The 18572-nt window shown below is 45.2% G+C and overlaps 3 protein-coding genes across 4 annotated transcripts; 2 read left to right on the top strand and 1 right to left on the bottom strand.

Annotated features, from left to right (window-relative positions):
* The first annotated feature begins 267 nt into the window (after positions 1-267).
* On the top strand, positions 268-4673 carry c8h6orf120 (chromosome 8 C6orf120 homolog). Its single transcript, XM_069530836.1, has 2 exons — positions 268-424; positions 2015-4673. Exon 2 carries the CDS (start codon positions 2063-2065, stop codon positions 2606-2608), a length of 546 nt encoding a protein of 181 aa, XP_069386937.1. The 5' UTR covers positions 268-424; positions 2015-2062; the 3' UTR covers positions 2609-4673.
* A 241-nt stretch (positions 4674-4914) lies between these two features.
* mrpl21 (mitochondrial ribosomal protein L21) lies at positions 4915-5969 on the bottom strand. The gene has a single exon (XM_069530835.1). The coding sequence runs from the start codon at positions 5725-5727 to the stop codon at positions 5092-5094; it is 636 nt and encodes a 211-aa protein (XP_069386936.1). The 5' UTR covers positions 5728-5969; the 3' UTR covers positions 4915-5091.
* Positions 5970-6084: 115 nt separating this feature from the next.
* wipf2a (WAS/WASL interacting protein family, member 2a) lies at positions 6085-18375 on the top strand. Of its 2 annotated transcripts, none has more exons than XM_069530828.1 (8): positions 6085-6779; positions 11518-11657; positions 12108-12240; positions 12338-12466; positions 12923-13585; positions 15462-15695; positions 15861-15962; positions 16152-18375. In XM_069530828.1, exons 2-8 carry the CDS (start codon positions 11601-11603, stop codon positions 16193-16195), a joined length of 1362 nt encoding a protein of 453 aa, XP_069386929.1. In that variant the 5' UTR covers positions 6085-6779; positions 11518-11600; the 3' UTR covers positions 16196-18375. The 2 variants fall into 2 exon arrangements, with proteins under 2 accessions (XP_069386929.1, XP_069386928.1); XM_069530827.1 differs by having other exon boundaries at positions 12923-13597.
* The last annotated feature ends 197 nt before the right edge of the window (positions 18376-18572 follow it).

The raw sequence follows: 18572 nt of genomic DNA, 5'->3' as shown, positions 1-18572 counted from the left end.
GGCAGCCATCTTTCACCGGTGACGTCATCTGGAGTCAGAGTCTGCGCAGTAACCATCAGGAGTCAGTCTCAGCTGTCAATCATCACGTCTCAGCTGTCAATCATCACGTCTCAGCTGTCAATCATCACGTCTCCGCCTCTTTTAAAACTAATTGTAACCAACAACTTATCTTCAACATTCACATCCAACTCCCACAGACTGTGGTCGGATATAAAATCCAGTCTGGTTAAATTAAATAGATTAATTGACTTTTTTAATTTCCGCTGCTCATCAAACAAGAAGCTGTGCTCGGTGTAGTTACCAGGTGTGGCCGGTGGAGGGGCAGCAGTGAGCAGCGTGGCGCTGAGGCGGTCACAGATGAGACCCGAGAAGAAGAGGTTCGCTAGTTTCAGCAGGTCGCTGTTAGCTTCGGATCAAGATGCCGGTAAGAAAATAACACGAGTGTAGTTCGTCCGTTAAACACGTTTAATGAAGACTCGACACGTTAATGACAGAGTTTCATTTATCCCGCGGTTATTGAGAAAACTCAAACCGAGCAGTTAGCTAGACGTTAGCTGCGTGAGTGCTAAGAAGCTAGTTAGCGCCTAGCTCAGGCTAACATTAGCTTCATTTCTGCTCTGACGCGGAGTGATTGTTGACAAACATCAACATTTGATCAAATGTCGCGTTGTTTGTGACGTGGTTGTGTTTCACTGCGGACTGACTGACAGCTAGCTGCTAGCTGTTAGCATCTAACTCCACACAGCGTCACGGACACAGTCGGTTTAAGAAGTTGCTAAAAATAAACCCAGTTCTGCGACAGAGCGAAGTTCATCTGAACTGTGCGAGTTTCAAACCTCGGGCTTCATTCAGGACTTTCCTCGTGTTTAAAACCAGCAAACTTGTGGTTCGTTCGGGTCAAAGGTCGAACTCACCTGCGGAGTGTGAGTCCCTGTGTTCGGTTCAACTCCGCAGCTTCATGCGGGTCAATGGACAAGAGTCACTTTGTTTCCTGCTCAAAGTTAAATCTGCCACAGACATGGAACTGACATGGGATTTAAAGAATCCCCCTGAAAAGTATAAGTAGACATGAGAACACTCCACATGCAACTAACATGCTCCACGTACAACTAACATGCTCCACATACAACTAACATGCTCCACATACAACTAACATGCTCCACATACAACTAACATGCTTAACACATAACTAACACGCTCCAGGTACAACTAACAAGCTCAACATATAACAAACAGGTTCAACGTGCACCTAACACGCTCCACATATAAGTACACATATTGAGTACTCAAGTGACATTAGTACACACCAAAGTACTGTCATAGTCTCGTAAACCTCTGTGGAACAAATGGTTAATTCCTTTTCTCTCATCATAAGTCGTAATAATGACGGAGGTAATTTCTTAAGTTTTATTAACTATTTATTTATTTATTTATTATTATTATTAATACATAGACAATTTTATTGTTTGCTCCTTATTTTCTTTCTTCCACCACAGTACTCAGAGTAGTTATATGGGACATTATTAATCTTTTTTATTTAACCTTTAATTAACCAGAAAAGTTCCCGTCGAGATTGAAAATCTCTTTTGAGCATGATATGACGGAAATTGTGCAAAAATAGTTTGAGAAGTGCAAAATACTTAATTAAATAGTTGTTGCGCAACACTTTGTACTTGTTGTTGGAAAGTGCTCTATGAATAAAGTTATTCAACTTGAGGATGCCACTGTAGGTCTCTGGTTCTTGTTATGGAGATGAAATGGTGCTTGACTTATCTGGTTGTTCTCTGTCTTTAACTGTTATTCTGTGTCATCAGACTGAAATATTATGTATCTGATTCTAATTATTGAGGATCTGGCTTCTTTTGGTGGGACTGTGACTTTGACTGTTCGTGTCTCCTTTAATACAAGTTCAGATATGATCTGTGGTTTGACTTCATGATTCCTCTGTCAAATCTGGTGCAGAACTTCCCTCTGTGTTTGTGGTTTTCATCTGTGCCTCATCCTGTTTCATCAGGCTGTCTGGCGTCGTCCAGGCGGGTTCTGACTGACAGATGCCTTCACCATGATGCTGTGTTGCAGCGCCCTGGTCGTCGCCCTCCTGGTGTCGCAGACCAGAAGCTTCCTGGCCTCAGAGGACGACAGTGTCCCTGAGGAGTGGGTTCTCCTCCACGTGGTTCAGGGCCACATTGGGGCAGGAAACTACAGCTACCTACGCCTCAACCACGATGGCCGAATCATCCTGCACATGCAGAGCCTCAAGGGGGACGCAGACCTCTACGTGTCAGATAAAACCTTGCAGCCGAGCTTCGACACCTACAAGCTGCAGTCCGCCACCTGCGGCCAGGACGTGGTGGTGGTGCCTGGGGACTTTGTGAGGCCTGTGGGCATCGGCATTTACGGCCACCCGTCTCACCAGGAGAGCGAGTTTGAAATGCGGGTGTTTTACGATCAGACGGTGCCCCAGAATCCATTTGACGCAGGCTTGTACACGTCAAAGGACGGACACGAGCAAGAGCAATCCCCTCAGGCTGCAGATGAGAAAGAAGGCTCGATCGTTTGGACAATTCTGATTGGACTTTTGAAGATTATACTTGAGATTTTGTTTTGAAAACGGGGATGTTCCTTGCTGCTGTGACAGGAGGAAGAGACTCTGTTCTCGGTCCACTCGGCCTTGATAAATTAAAGATTTATTTTTTCCTTTCATTCTGTAAGGATGAGAAAATGTCCCACAAAACCTCAGTTAGAATTCAGGCATTTTAATCTTTGCTTGTGAGCAAAAAAAACCACACCTAATCAAAAGAGAGGTAAATGAGAATGTCACTCAGTCGAGCTCAAACGTCCGCCGAGACCCAACAGTCTCTAAAATCCAATCAAGCTGCACCAAATTACACAGACTCGTAGATATCAGTCCCCTGAATGTGCCTGGTTCGTGAATTGTTCTCTGGGAAAAGTGTGAAAATGTTAAGAAACGTCACATTCGCACACGTCCCTTCACTGACAGACCGGGGTGGAAACATCTGTTTTTTAAATATGACGCTGGATCACTTAGTTAAATTCACCAGTGACGCTCGACTAATCGGAAAATGTTTGACCAAGTCTGTTTTTTGATGTAAAGTGATTGAACGGTGCTGCCTCTCATTCAACTCGGGAGTGAAGTGAGGTTCATATTTAATCTAAACTTTTAGTTTTCTGCAGTTTTATGTGATTGAACTGCAGTCAACCAAAATGACAAGGGGGGGGTGTATGACTGGTTGTTTTTTTGTTTTTTTTTAATTCATCAAACGCTTACATGCTCGTATGTAATGTGAAAAACCTTTCGGTTGCTGGAATCTTCCCTCCTGTGCATTCTGTCCATGAAGAGCTCACTTCCTGACACAATCCCAGCGCTAAAGACGAGCGACACAGTCCACAGCTCTCGAGTGAGATTTAACTGAATTCCACTGAAACTTGTCGCTGAATCACTTCTCTAAGTTTCTGTCTTTTTCTGGTGCAACATTTTCTCAGATTATCATGTTTCCTCTCTGAGCTGTCAGAGGAGTAAACTACATCCTGGTGCCTCACGGAGGTTTGTCGTTGACAAAACCACGTGAGCACCAGGACGAAGGTGGCGCTTCATTGGAATCCCTCAGACTCTTTTCCAGCTTGTCCCCAAGCAGAGAGACGCCTGCAGCAACATTCACACCTGGTATCAATGTGCGTCCTGAGTGATCCTATCACAAGTGTCTAAGTTCAGGTGTGAATGGATCTTCAACATCTCCAGTTTCCTGAGTTGTGAATTTATTGGTGTGTTCACGAGGTTCGAAGCTGAAATGTGGAGAAAGTAAAACACAGATGCTGTAAATAACGTGTTGTATTTGTGCTCAGAGCTTTTAAACAACACATCGACTCCTCTGAACAATATTTATGTAACAGAGCAAAGAAAGGGTCAGGTGCGACACACGTCTGACCACACTGAGGTCTTCTGGGACGCATGTAGTCTCATTCATTTGGCTGTGTGAACAGACACGCACCAGAGGACTCAGCTACAGTTACACAAACTGGAAGAACAGAATTATCTCAGGAATAAAGCAAGGAAGGACATGTTTTACTATCAGGTGTGAGGACAGATGAGCTGTCCACTTGTGAGCAGATCTCTCAGGAGGACAGAAGTTAATACCAGGTGTGATCAGAGCCTCTGACTGTGTCCTCGTTAATCTTTAAAACTAAGTCAGCATCGTGCAGAGATGACAGCTGTGTCCGTCTCTCACCTGTGAATGAAAACCACTTGTCTTAACTCTGCATATTAACATCACACAGGAAACTTAGCAATACCGTCATGGTCAGCGTTTTGAAAAGTATCCTGGAGGTTCCTTCAGGACGCTCGTGCTGCTCTGTGTTCATGTACTCGCTGAATTTAGACTCCAGACGGGAACCTCTGGTCAGCTGCGACGTTTCATTTGGTTTTAATGGTTCACTTTGTGTTTCGCCTGTTGGAGGAGCTCCTGGTTTAAACACCCCCTCCTCCAGCTTTAGAGGATTTCAGCTATCGTTCACCACTGAGCAGAAATGTTCAACAGTGCCTTCAGACCCTTCCTGTGAGGGAGGGGGGGGGAGCAGCCAAACAGTTTCCCTGTTTCCAGAGACGATGCTGTCGGGTTTACAAAATAAAACTGTTGTTAAACAGACTGTTAAAACCTCCTGTCTCCTGAGTCTTGTGTTTCAGGGTTGATAAAGAGGAGCTAGCTTCACTATTCAACTTTTAGACCTTAAACCAGCAGCTTGATTTAAATGATTTTCATGGTTAACCTATATTCTTATTGCTGCGGTTTAAGATCTTCTTCACGTTATTTCAACAGCTTCTCCAGAGTTTTAAATGTCAGGATGTTAGAGAAGAAATGAAAAGCACAAATATAATCAATGTATTTCAGTCGCGTCTCTGTAGTAATTAATTTATTTACATAGGTTCATCCAACAAGTTCAGTCCTGGTTTTACACTGATGTAAAAAACAAACTGGTGATCATCACTGACCCTGATGTGTTCACATGAGGTGTGTGTGTGTGTGTGTGTATGTGTGTGTGTGTGTGTGTGTGTGTGTCATGGTCCAGTCTTCATCACGAGAGTCTGGGCTCCAGGTGGATGCTGTTGATCCTCAGCACCGTCTGCGGCTGGATGATGATCTTCTTGCGCTGGAACCGGTGTCTCCTCCAGAACTGCATGTGGACTTTGGGCCAGGACTCGGTCTTCTCCAGGACGGTGGCTTCGACCCGGACCAGCTCCTTCCCCAGCAGAGGCCTTCCGACCAGGGTGAAGTCCTCCGCCCCGACCAGCAGCACCTTCTCCATCCGGATCCGCTCCCCGCACTCCGCCTCGACGTGGCTCTCGATCAGGACCAGGTCCTCCGCGGTGACCTTCCACTGACGCCCGGCGAAGTGCACCACGGCGAAGAGGCGGCCGAAGTCCTGCCGCTGGATCCGCTGGTTCACGGCGCTCACCACGGCGGCGTGTCGACCCCGCTCCTCCTCCTGCGGGACCGGGCTCGTCTGCTGCGGCCACGGGGGACTGGACAGCGAGGTCCGGGGCAGCACGTCCCCGCTCACGGAGCTGTGCGGTCGGCCTGCAGCGGGGAACAGGAGCGGGGTCCTGGGTGACAACAGGCACCACGTCCTCCACAGTCCTCTGGTCGCCGCCATCTTTACAGGAAGTGTTGTCACGTGTGCGCATGCGTCACTTCTGCACAGACAACACATGCTGTCATCTCCGAACCTGAACTCACCATAACATCTGCTTTTTAACGAAGTGTTTGTTAGATTTAAATTGTCCTCGAAGGACAACAGAGACACTCCAGACTCTTCTTCTGCTTTCTGATATTTAATGTGTTTTATTAAAGAAATGTATCATCACATCTCATGAGAGAACTCAAACAGATCCCTGAACAGTCTGTGGCTGTCCTCTGTCTCTCTGTGGTTGTTCTGTCTCTTTGTGGTTGTTTTGTCTTTTTGTTATTGTTTTGTCTTTTTGTTGTTTTGTCTCTGTGATTGTTTTGTCTCTGTGATTGTTTTGTCTTTTTGTTGTTGTTTTGTCTTTTTGTGGTTGTTTAGTGTTTCTGTCAGGGATATTGTGCAGGTGAATCCCGGGTGTCTGTGCTCTGTCTGTCTCTCTGCCTGTCCCCCTGACTGTCTCTTTCCCTGCCTGTCCCCCTCTCTGTCTCTCTGTCAGTCCCCCTCTCTGTCCCTCTGCATGTCTGTGTTCAGCAGAGTTAAGTCCTCACAGGTTGAAAGTGGAATTTCCTGCAGCGCCTGAACGCGGCGCTGATCTGCCTCCATTTTGTGCAGTTTCCGTGTTGGGAGCGGGGCAGAGCTCAGACTGAACCGGGGCAGACAGACGCGGTCCGCGGGAGTATGGTGGCTCTGCTCGCAGCTCAGGAGTGCGGCCAAACTTTGACGTAGCTCCCTGGAAGTGTTGGCACAGTGTGAGAGACGCGTCCCCCGGGCTGTTCGCGGTTTGTTTGGCGGTGTCGTGTCGCAGATCTCCGGAAGAGACAGTTCGCTCTGACAGCTGGAAGTAAACAAGCTAGCGGCTAACGGCTAACTGCGGCTAGCTGCACAGGAGCCGCCACTAGCGGAGCTGAAGCGTCGACAGCAGGCTAACGTTAGCCGGCTACTTACATCACCGCGACCCGCCCGCCGCCTCCGGGCCGAAGCTCCTGTCAAACCGCTCCGACATCGACTGAACGACACCTCACATTCATGTTGTTGTGGAGGACGACGACGCCAGCGCAGCTCCTGTTCCTCCAGCCAGGGTGAGTTCCGTGTCCATGCTAACTTTACTGCGGCTAAGTTGAAGCTAGTTCCAGGTGTGTCGGAGGGCTTTCACCTGGCTGCAGCAGCCGCTCGCCCCGAACAGGCCTCACTCACCCGCAGCTGCTGAGCTCCACGTCGGTCCTGGAGCTTCCCTCCACACAAACACAGGCCGAAGTCAAAGTACTAATACTTGACTAAAACACTGAGCTCATACTTCAGTAACGTGGAGTGAAGTAGAAGTACACGGTGCAGAGGATCGGCTACTGTCATATTCTATCACATGATGTCTGATGGACCATTTACACTGGTTTAAATATATATACATATATATACATATATGTATATATATGTATATATATGTATATATATAAAATATTTAAATATAAAAGGTTGAAGCAGCCTCACTGAGTTTCTCTAACCGGATGTAGACGCGTTCATCACTTTAACGTGTTCACTGCAGAACTGCAAAGAAATAATGAGAAAAAGTGAAATGACTTAAAATGAAATAACTCATCACACTTGTTAAATCACTGCAGGTGTGCACCTCACACTCAAACAGGTTTCACATGTACCATTAGAACAGTCTTAGTTTTATCTTATCTTAGAAAGAACTTGATAAGAAACCTGATTTCACTGTTGATTCATCGGATGGGTTTCCATTAACCATGTGTCTGTTGGATGTCAGGTGTAATTCCCTTCATGTCAAAGGGAAATAAGTTAAAATCAAGTGACTTTTATTTCCTATTGCACTCGGTCAATCACTGTAGGCCTCATAGAGTCGTATCATACTTTAACATGACTGTGAAAAAAGCTTGACCAGTAGTTTTAAAATAGTCTGAACTTCAACCTGATGAAAAATCTTCCAATCCTCAAATTCGAGAAGTTAGAAACAGACGTTATTTGGCCTTTTTCTTTAAAAAAACAAACCAAAAATGATCATTCAACGGTTGCATCTCTGTCGTTGCCTTGTTTCATCCAACCAGCCTCAGAATTATTCAGTTAACTTTCATTTAAAAGATAGAAAACAATCACTCAGCTAATCAATCAACTCATTAAATAAATCATTGATAAAGTATGAATCATTTCAGTCTCATGTCAAGAGATGGTGACATGTGAATGTTCCAGCCTCCTAAAGGATGAATGTTCTGCTGTTCTTCTTCTTACTTCATTGCAAGTTGAATCATTTTGCGTGTTTCACTGTTGATTCGACCAAAAAAGACATTTCAGAACATGACATGGGTCTGTAGGGTGCCTCGGACATTTATCAGGGTTTTCTCATGTTACAGTCACTTGGTGTAGTTCTACAGATATGAAATGTTCCTGCAGGAAAAAAATGACCGGAACACTTTCATCCAGGGCTTTTTAATTTTAAACAGTTAAATATATTTATCATGTAAAAATCTCATCAACAGTTTGTCAGATCCTGAAATTGCGACACTAATATCTTGCACTGTCGTCTTCACAGTCAAGAAACTAGAAACACACACACTCAGAACCACACGCCTCTCGCTCACTGTATTTCCTTAACCACTTAAGTGTCTAACTTCCTCATACGACCTCGGGCTGTGTTCCTCTGTGCAGTGTCACACTGGAGATGTTGGGAGTTGGGAAGCTTGTCTATTTTCCACGATATGGCTGTTTACCAACTGAATGAACAGCTCACTGGAGCCAAACCTCAGCCACCGTGACCTACTTAGGACCTCACTTCTGCCACTTAGATCTTGAATGGAAAGGATTAGTCAGATTATTGGGGTCAAAGGTCAGGACCTGTTGCTTTTATCGCTGCGTTGCTTCCAGTTTTGTGTAAATGTACATATGTATGTATGTGTAAGTAAAAAGAAATATTCTTTTATATATTTTTTTTTTTTAAGCCACCGAGGCTACAGGAAAAAAAAGTTTTTCTGTCGATATGTTGAATCTTATAATTTAAAAATAGCCAGTAACTCTTCCATCCTCCAGTGCAGGGCTGCAACTATTTTTATAATCATTCATCTATCATTTATTTTCATTAAAGTTGTTTTTGTCTATAAAATAGCGTAGGAGCCCAAATATGATCTATATAAACATCTTGTTTTATTCCAACGTCAGTCTAGAATCTGTTTCTATTTCTCAGAGCAGAAATCCATCTAGAGAAGCGAGAGCCATCAAATGTTTAAACTGACAACAGCAATTAATCAATTATTCCATTAATTTTGTCAATGTGATCAATCACTTACTGCAGCTCTACATCAACACCAATATCACAGTGTCTTACTTTTCTGAGGATAAAGATATTTTCCAGAAAAATGTTTTTTGATTTAATCACAGACATTATATTTATTTATACTTTATAATGAATTATCATCGTCATTGGTGTCTGTTCTAGGGACGTCGTGATTAACCGATTTTACGATAACCGCAGTTTCATAACCGTAATTGTAAAAACTACGATATCTAACTATGGTTTCCTGCCGCTCGCGAGTCGCGTGATTTGTGTGCGCGAGTCACTGAAACGTTAGTTGAGAAGAAGGAACTGACTCAACGGCCTCATTTCCACCAACACTGGACAAACAAGTCGATCGGAGGAGTTCACAGCGAGAGGAGAAATCCTTGTTTGCTTTCGGGTTCTGACCAGAGGCTCACACATCTCTCTCTCTCTCTCTCTCTCTCCCTCTCTCTCTCTCTCTCTCTCTCATACTGTAGGTAGTAGTAAAATCAACACCCTTCACAATAAAAGTCTCATTCAGATAGGCTGCTTATGATGACAGGAAACACAAATTCACTGACCAACCTTCCACAATAAGGCAACTAAATAAAATGGCTTAGATAAATTACTTTTAAATAGACAAATGGATATTGTTGATGATAATAATAAATATTGTAGTTCATTAGCTTTATATTCATTCTATAGTGTTTGTTGTGTCTTTTCCCTTCTACAGTATCAATAATAGTGAAACCGTGAACTTTCCTCTGACAATAATAGCGGCACCAAAATTTCATATCGTGACATCCCTTGTTCTTCTTTTTTCATCCTGAATTATCTGTGTTCCTCCGGCTTCACGTGCATCATGTGTCAAAACGTCATCGACGTGCGTCCGCTTCGCTCGCTTGAAATGTTCTGTTGTTCCGTCGTTGCCAAAAGTCTCAGTTTCCATTTGTCCAGATCAAAAACCAAACCCTGGAGTTTTCAAACTAAAGCGGGGGCAGCAGCATTTTAAAAATAAAGAGTGTGGATGTAGCTTAGATTTCATGCGTAGAATCAGATTTATACATCTCGATATCAAACAGAAGGATTGTTGAGGTCGGATTATTGGTCTAATTAACAGACTCAATGGAAACAGTCATTGACACAAGTGTCTGTCTCTGTGTCTTCAGTCGTCGTGCACTCAGCAGACCTCGAAGACGTTTCTTTAACCCCCCCACTCTGTCTCTGCTGCTGTGCCTTTCCTCTTGAACCACGTCACTGTGAGCTTGCTCGGCGAGATTCCTTTGGTTTCCCTCGGTGAAAACCTGCCCCGACACTCAGCGCAGCAGCCTGAGGAATGGAGCGGCGGAGGGCGAGGGTGGGGTGAGCAGGCAGCGCTGCCTGCACGAGCCAACAATGGGCCCAGCCAGCTAACTGGTTTGGGGAGATCCAGTGACCTGAGTCAGTCATTGTCTGCAGAGCTGCCACATTAAGAGTAGTTTCAGGTACAGGTGTCTCACAGGCAGGTGAACGTGAGTGAACGTTTAAATTGTTTAAGCTGAGAAGGATCTTAAACTGAAAACCTCCAGTTTGTTCTACAAGAGCAGAAGTGAGAAGTGTTTGTTTACAGCACGTCCACACGAGATAGAACTCTTCTTTGTTGGTGTCTTCTACTAGATGGTAGGGCCGGGTTTAAAAAAAAAAAAAACATTCTCTGATTTAAATGTTAAATAAATTTTGATTTCACAAGTTACAAACATTCTACCAAATATAACGATCCATCCAAAAGAGCTCTGGATATTTCTCTCTGGACGAACACACCAGTGCTGCGGTTTTGCTGATGGCCTGGTTTCAAAGCTGAGATTTAAAGCTCTCTAAGCCTCTTTCTGTCTGTGGATCCACGTTGAAACGTTCCTCATCTTTCTCCAAACTACGCTGATGTTTCCCAGGAGCTGCTACAGCAACAGCTTCCCTCTACCAAGAATGTCGTCTTTAGAGCAAAGTGGGAACAGCCAGGCATCAGAATGAAGCTTGTTGGCATCCAGCTCATCGTCGTCGTTCCTCTTTCTCACAGAACTCTGACTGATGCAGATATATACTATATACAATTCAGCTAAACTGGCTCACTTACGAAAAATGTTTATTAATGAGCATTGTCCCTGTAATTTTAAACCAGAAAAGATGAAGACGCAATTATTAAACTTAAAATGTATATTTCATCTCATCCATATCCGATAGACTCTAATGAAACCCAATGTTCCCCCGGGATCAATAAAGTTTTCTTTTTATTTATAGTTATTTATAATTGATTTTAAGGAATCGTTGTTCGATGTAGATATATCAGCCCGTCTTTATATTCTAGATATTTTTAACTTGGTAGAGTGAAAGACAAGTGACAAGAGAGAGACCTGTATTGATGCCTCTTGCCGCTGAAACGATGAAGTGGGACTGTCTGCGTGCACGGTAACATCTTTATGGACGACGCTGCCGGTGCACCAGCGATTATTATTAATCATGAAACTGTGGCGGGTCGCCATAGCTCCACCGTTTGAATTGTGTCCGTTGTTTTTCAGGTGTCAGTGTGCGTCGCCCCAGCTGAGTTGGTGAAGTCACCTGACGTCACCCCCCCGCGGAGAGGTGCCAACAGAGGGACAGGATGCCTATTCCTCCCCCTCCTCCCCCTGGACCGCCGCCCCCACCCACCTTCAGTCAGGTCAGTGACCGGACTGAACACGCAGCACGTCACGCAGCGAAGTCTGATCCACCAGCGATAGAAACAGGGAGATGGTGCAGTTCAGTGTTTTAACTACGAGACAAGAGTCGACAGTTTACTGTTTGTCCAGTGAGGGAACCGGTCTCATGATATGATGAGACGTGAGTAGACATCGCACATGATGAGGGACACTTGCTGGTCCTGTCCCTCAGAAACAATCTCCTTCATCAGAACAGTTTGAATCTTCACTATAACACTGTTGACGTGCTTCGTCACATCTACACTTCTGTCCTGGGAGACCAGTCCCTCTCTCACCACTCTCCCTGTGTAGTTTCACATAATTCCACAGTTGGGTTTTTCTTTTTGCCAGGATGTCTCACTTTGTCTTTGTCGCGGTCCTCTACATGTTCTACATGTTATTTAACTGTTACCCCCCCCCCCCCCCGACAGGCGAACACGACTCCTCCCAAACTGAGCTCATCTGAGAATAAAGGCAGAGGAGCGCTGCTGTCCGACATCTGCAAAGGCGCCAAGCTAAAGAAGGTCGGTGTGGTTAATGACCGGAGCGCACCCGTTATAGAGAGTGAGTCACCGCAACCAACCACACACACACACGTGTTAGAAGTGTTTGTCAGTTGACTTTTGTGTTAATGGGATTTTTGATTTTGTTTTATCACCAGAATCAGGAGGAAGTGGCGGGGGAGGAGGAGGAGGAGGAGGAGGAGGAGGTGGAGGTTTTGGAGGCGGCGCCCCAATGGGAATGGGGGGGCTTTTTCAAGGTGGTGTGCCAAAATTACGCCCAGTTGGAGGTAAAAACTTCTTTTGTGTGTTAGACTGATCCAGTGATGCACCAACTTTAACATTGACCTGAGTGATAAACACGTCTGACTAAGAAAACTAAATATGAAAATGTTATTATAATAATAAATAAATGGATCCACAAAAAACAGTTTGAGTCATTTTCATAGAAACATTTGTTGCTTCCATCTTTTCATAGCTTTCATTCATTTTAGAGTCAAAATAATGAATCATGAAAATAACCTGAAGATGATGAAAACAAGTTTGGGAACCAAAATAAAAAACATTTGAGTTCATGCCACTTTAGTCTGTATCGGCCGAATCATTTATTGATCAATCAAGTTAATGATCGGCAAATAATTTCATCATGAAAATCATCATCATCATCATAAAACCTGTTAGCGTCGTGTTTCACCTGTCGTCGTCTGAGGTTTTGAAAGTTTTGCTGCTCTGTGTCGTCCCCCCAGATGGATCAGCAGGAGGTTCAGTAGGCAGATCTGCACTGAGGCCCCCGGGGTCCCGGTCCGCGGCCCCTCGCCCCCCAACGGGCCGCTCCACTTCACCCTCCCCAGCCAACAAGCCCTCACCACCCGAGCACCAGCGCTCCCACCGCCCCTCTCTCCCCGACATCTCCCGTCCCTCCAGCAGCAGCGGCTCGTCCACAGGCAGCGGGATGAAGCACAGCACCTCCGCCCCGCCCCCTCCTCCACCCTTCAACAGGGGCGGCCGTGGCAACGCTCCGCCCACCCCCAACCAGAAAGCACCTTCCACATCTTCCTCTCACAGCAGAGAGAAGCCCCTCCCCCCAACGCCCAACAGAGGGCCCACGCCCCCCGGCTCCGTGAAGCCGCCATCTTCCAGCAGACCTCCAACCGGGGGCTCCTCTGCTCCTCCGCCTCCCCCGCCATACAGACCACACTTGTCAGTCTCCAACGGGCCTTCCCACGTAGACGGGGGTGGCGCGCCGGAGCTGCCACAGAGGCACAACTCGCTGCACAAAAAACACACATCAGGAGGCGGCAGCCAAGGACGCAGCCACGCGCCTCCACCTCCTCCCTCTTCATCTCCATCTTCTCAGCCCATCTCCAGACCACCACCACCTGCCAGAGAGCCACCTGGACGCAGAGCAGGTACACCACACGGTACTAATGTGTTTTAACCCATTAAGACCGAAGGCATTGAATAAATTTAATTTAATTTAATCTCTTTAAAAGCTCAAAACAAACAACATTGACATAAACTTTATTTCTCGGCCTCTGAGGCAGATAAATCAATATCCATCACACAGATTCTTCTTCTTCTCCCTCAAACACGTCTCTCAAGCTGCTTTCTGACACGCACTGAATTCCGGAGATTCTCCGCACTTTCTCTGGAGGAGGGGCATGTGTGAACGCAAATGTCCAAGTGAGAGCCACAGTTCTCCAGACTTCTGATGTTTTCGATTCGGTGCCTTAGGTGTTGATGGGATAAATTATTTTAGATCAACCGACTCCTGCATCAGTTGTTCCAGAAGAGGACGAGTGTTGTCTTGCAGTCATATCAACGATATGATGTTTGACTGCACCGTAGATTAAGACGTCCTCGGCCTCTGTCCTCGGCTGCAGGAATGTTCATACACGGGCTGAAGCACGTTTCGACTCGTTATCTCGGAGCGTCCTGCAGTGAGGCCTTGAATTTTTGTCCACACGATCACACGTATTGCAAAATAGAGCGCGGCTCTGTAAATCGAACAAATAGCCTCCAAGGCAGATGTCTGTCCAGACACTTCACACACTGTGGGTTGAGATTTGCTGTGATACCTGCAGCTGTTGGTGTGTTGGGAAATGTTCCCTCTTATTGCAGCGGCAATATTTCAACACATGGAGCAGACATGTTGCATATTGACTTGTGTGTACAGGCCCAGTTGTGGATGGTGACACACATAAGATTCCTCCGCTCCTTTCAGGCGTGTATCCCAGAAGTTGCTTGCGTGTGCGTGCGTATGGTATGTGTGTGTATGGTGTGTGTGTGTTGACATAGAAAGAAACACTGGAGGGTTTAGGACGCGTCCTCTACAACGTGTAAAACCGATAAACATAAAAACTTTCTGTGCAGAGGACTACAAACTTTCATTTCATAATTTGAATCCAGCGTGAACACAAAACAGGAAGGCACTTGTTAGCTGAGGTTTTGTGTTGTGATTGGACAGCGGAGCGATTCGCCACAAGGCCTCCTGGTTTCTCTACATTCCTGAAGCCTTGTGGAATATTCCAGCATTCCTTTTCACATTCAGCATCTCTGCTTCTCCCCTTACTGCGCTCACGGGATGTTTGATATCTCTTTTATTGTCACTACTTCACATTATACTCCTCTTTTTAATTTACTGGTGTCGGCAGCAACTGGAAATAATTCCACCGACCACAGTTCGTGGCAGTTTCTGTTCCAGATTGAACTTTGACCCACTGGTCAAGCTGCTTTACTGTTGTGTAAAGTTTATTACTGTGACGTGTGGCCATAGACATTAGCTTTGCTTTAAACTAATGATTATTTACATCATTAGATAATCTGTTTATTATTTCATTTGATTCATCAGTTTCTCTATTAATTGGCACGAAGGTTAAAAGTCTGGTGTCTTCTCATATACAGAAAATAAAGATGGCTGACACGGTGGCTCCAAGAAGTGAAGCCAAAGCATCTTGAAGGCCCCCTGGTGGCTGGCTGCTCAATCGCTCATAAATGCACACACTGACTCTGTATAACTTTAAAGTGAAATATCTTTACTGTTTCGTTTCCACCGGTCAGAGAAAATATCTTTTTCAAGATGACACCTTTTCTTCACTTTCTATTTCCTACATATAAAATCAATAATGAACCTGATGAACACAAAAACAATCCACAGATGGAAATAAGTTTGTTGACTGTTTTCTGTGAAAACGGTGAATATTCAATTCAGTGTGTTTGTTGAAGTTGTGTTGTAGGTACTGTGTACTACTAGTGTGTGTGTATGTGTGTGTGTTGTCCACGCAGCTCCCCAGGTACCCCCTCCCGGGTCTCGTAACGGAGGTCGGGACGCGCCTCCGCCACCACCCCCATACCGTGTCAACAGCTCTGCGATCTCGGAGTCCCTCAACCGAGTGGGAAAACCACCTCCTCCCTCCTCCATCTCATCCTCCTCCTCCCGCACCCCGGCCGGACCACCTCCACCCCCACCGCCCATCAGGAACGGCCACTCCAACATCTCCTCTTCCAAGTCCATCATAGGTGAGTGGGGACAGACCAGCATCATCGTATTCCTCCTGCGTATCCGTGGTTTCTCTGTTCACAGACACTGGAGGACATCAACACTGTCACCGTTTCATGAGTATGTGCAGAAAGTCTCTCCTTTAAAATCGTCCGTCTCTCTTTCCTTTGTTTTTCTTCCCTCAGATGATTTTGAATCCAAGTTCAACTTCCACCCGATCGAAGACCTTCCACCTCCAGAGGAGTACAGGCACTTCAACAAGGTCTACCCCAGCAAAACCAACAAGGGTACGGCTGCAGCAGCATCATAGTCGGTGTAGACCTGATGGATGTATACATACATGTAGAAATACAACATATCTGATCTTTAGCTACCATTAGCCAGGTGAATCTGTGCGTCAGTGGGTGTGGATCTTTACCAGGCGTGTGAAGCCTGTAAGATCTGTCCTTGAGTAACCCCTGTCTCTCTGCCCTCAGCCATGATGAGAGGAGCCCCTCCAGCGCCGCCGGTCGGGAGGTGAACGGGCCTCAGCTCAGGACTTGAACTCTCAGTCAGCCGACTCGGTGGACGGTCAGGAGGGAGTGGTGAAGACGCACTCGAATCACAAACACACTAAACACACACAGATATTCACCAAACATTAAACCACCAGCCAGAAGCACAGTGGCCAAAAAAAGTTAACACTACCACAGCACGCAGGTCTGACACTACTCGGCGGTCACTTTCTCACTTTGCACGAGAGAATAAAAAAACACTCAGACGAGAAGCCGTCATGACTGCGACCACCTCGACTCCTCTGCTGACCGGAAGCAGAAGCCTCTGCTCCACACGACATATCAGGACCAAACTCCCAACGCTTCCCGCTCGGTGCATTCCACCTTTTTTTAAATGCATATTCATGATGACGATGTTGATTTTCATAACTCTGAATTACATCTTTTGTTTATTTAATCCTTTTTTTTTTTTTTTTTTTTTTTGGGTGACAGCATTAATTTGCGAGGGAAAAATCAACGCTACGAATGGAAACTGAGTTTTCAGCAAATTAAGTCACTTAAGTCTTCAAGCAGAACTGATGAGGTCATGAATGTGGGGCTTATTGATGGTTTAATTGTGTGTGTGTGTGTGGGGGGGGGGTTTGTCTTAGTCATTCCAGCTGTGCCAGATCATCTCCGTTAAGTGTGCCAAAGGCAGGGGAAGTTAAAATGAGCTGCAGAGCAGGGGAATGTTTCCACACTTGTTTTCTATAGAAATATAAATTCTTCTTGATCGTGGACGAAATGAATCACAGGAACATTTGCCAACGTTACGACAGTCGGGGCCTTTGCCTGGTTGGTTATTGTCACATTCAGATCGGGTCGATTCCCTGCTTCTCTTTTTCTCCCTCATCATTCCTTCATTCGGGGACGTTTTTTATTTCCATATTCAGACGATGTTGCACAGGAGCTCACCTGTTAAACTGAGACACTGTGCACGATGCTCGTTTATGCACTTGACACGTCGGGATCACATTGATGTAAAACAAGAGAAAACTGAAGCACCGTGACTCGTTCCTGATTAATTTTTTTTCCCCCTGATGTGTCAGACTCGTTCACGTAGCCACCTTCTCTCTCTGTGATGCTGATTTGTTCTTTGCTTTTGTGGACCATGTTTTGATGATTTTTAGCTGCAGGGTTGTGGAGGAGCTTATAAGGGAGAATTTATCACTTTGTGTGGATTTCCTCCTCCGGGGAAGTCCGTCTTTAAATCTCGACTCTGTTATGAATCCCTAGTTAATCTTTTGCTGCTGGTGGGCCTGTGACAGAAGCACGACATGGCCACAGGAGGGCGATGAGCTGTTGGGGAGTTGCTATGCAGTTTGTACAGATTGTAGCTGGTAGCAGCTAACTAAAACAAAGAGGAACACTAAGTGCCAGATGTTTGAAGTAAATGGAGGTTCTTTACTACACTTTTCTTTTAGCTTGACTTTAAAACACTAATGACATAATCAAAGAGACCAGGCAGGAGAAGTGAACACAAAGAAATGCTTGTTCAGGTCACACTCTCCATTCTCAGCGATGCAGCGCCTCCTGCTGGTCTTTGCCTTACACAAATCTGTTGTCACTCTCCGCGGTACCAGTGCTTTTATTATAATTATTTTTCTTAGGGGGAGGATGATGACGTCAAAGTAAACAAGAAACGAGTCTATTTGAAAATGCAATAAATATTGTGTATTTACATAAAGGAATATGTTAATCATAGTTATTGATCTATTTTTATGTTGTAAAAAGGTTGTAATATAGGAAAGAGAGATGGTGAAGAGTTGAACATGTTCCAGTGGCCGAACTCTCTGTCGCCTTCTCTGGATGTTTGACCACGTGAGGGTGAATGAGCTGAACGGACGCGTGAGACTTTGCCAATAAGAGAAAAACTTTGGGGATCACGTTTCTTTAAAAACAACATCATCCAGCCTGCGGGTAAATGAGTGAACTTGGATGGATGAGGACACGAGAAACACAAACGACAAAAGGAACTAGACTTCCTGTCGAGCGTGTGCGTTCACCTTGACCCACGGGTGAGCCGTCACGTTTGTCTCCTCAGGTTCGCACCTTGTCTCTACTCTTAACAAGAAAAAACAAACCTGTGGTCATTTCATGTTAACCAACCGTTGTTTTTATCATTTGAATAAATTCAAATAAATGTATTCCTGTTGGGAAAAGGGTACCTGATGGTGTGTCTTTGTATTCTGCTGCATTTCTCTGGTTTCACTGAATCTGTGTCACCACTGTTATATCAGACATGTGAGTCTTTGTGGTCGTTCTAAATTCTTTACAAGTTCAGTTAATGTTGCTGTTTATAATTTGAAACTGTTCTTGTCACTATTTTATTTTTGAAGGTGTTTTTTTCCAACATTAAGAACA

Source organism: Paralichthys olivaceus, chromosome 8, assembly GCF_024713975.1.
Source record: "Paralichthys olivaceus isolate ysfri-2021 chromosome 8, ASM2471397v2, whole genome shotgun sequence".
Taxonomy (NCBI): Eukaryota; Metazoa; Chordata; class Actinopteri; order Pleuronectiformes; family Paralichthyidae; genus Paralichthys; species Paralichthys olivaceus.
Note: the sequence above shows the minus strand (reverse complement) of the source record. Positions and strands in the feature narration are given on the sequence as shown.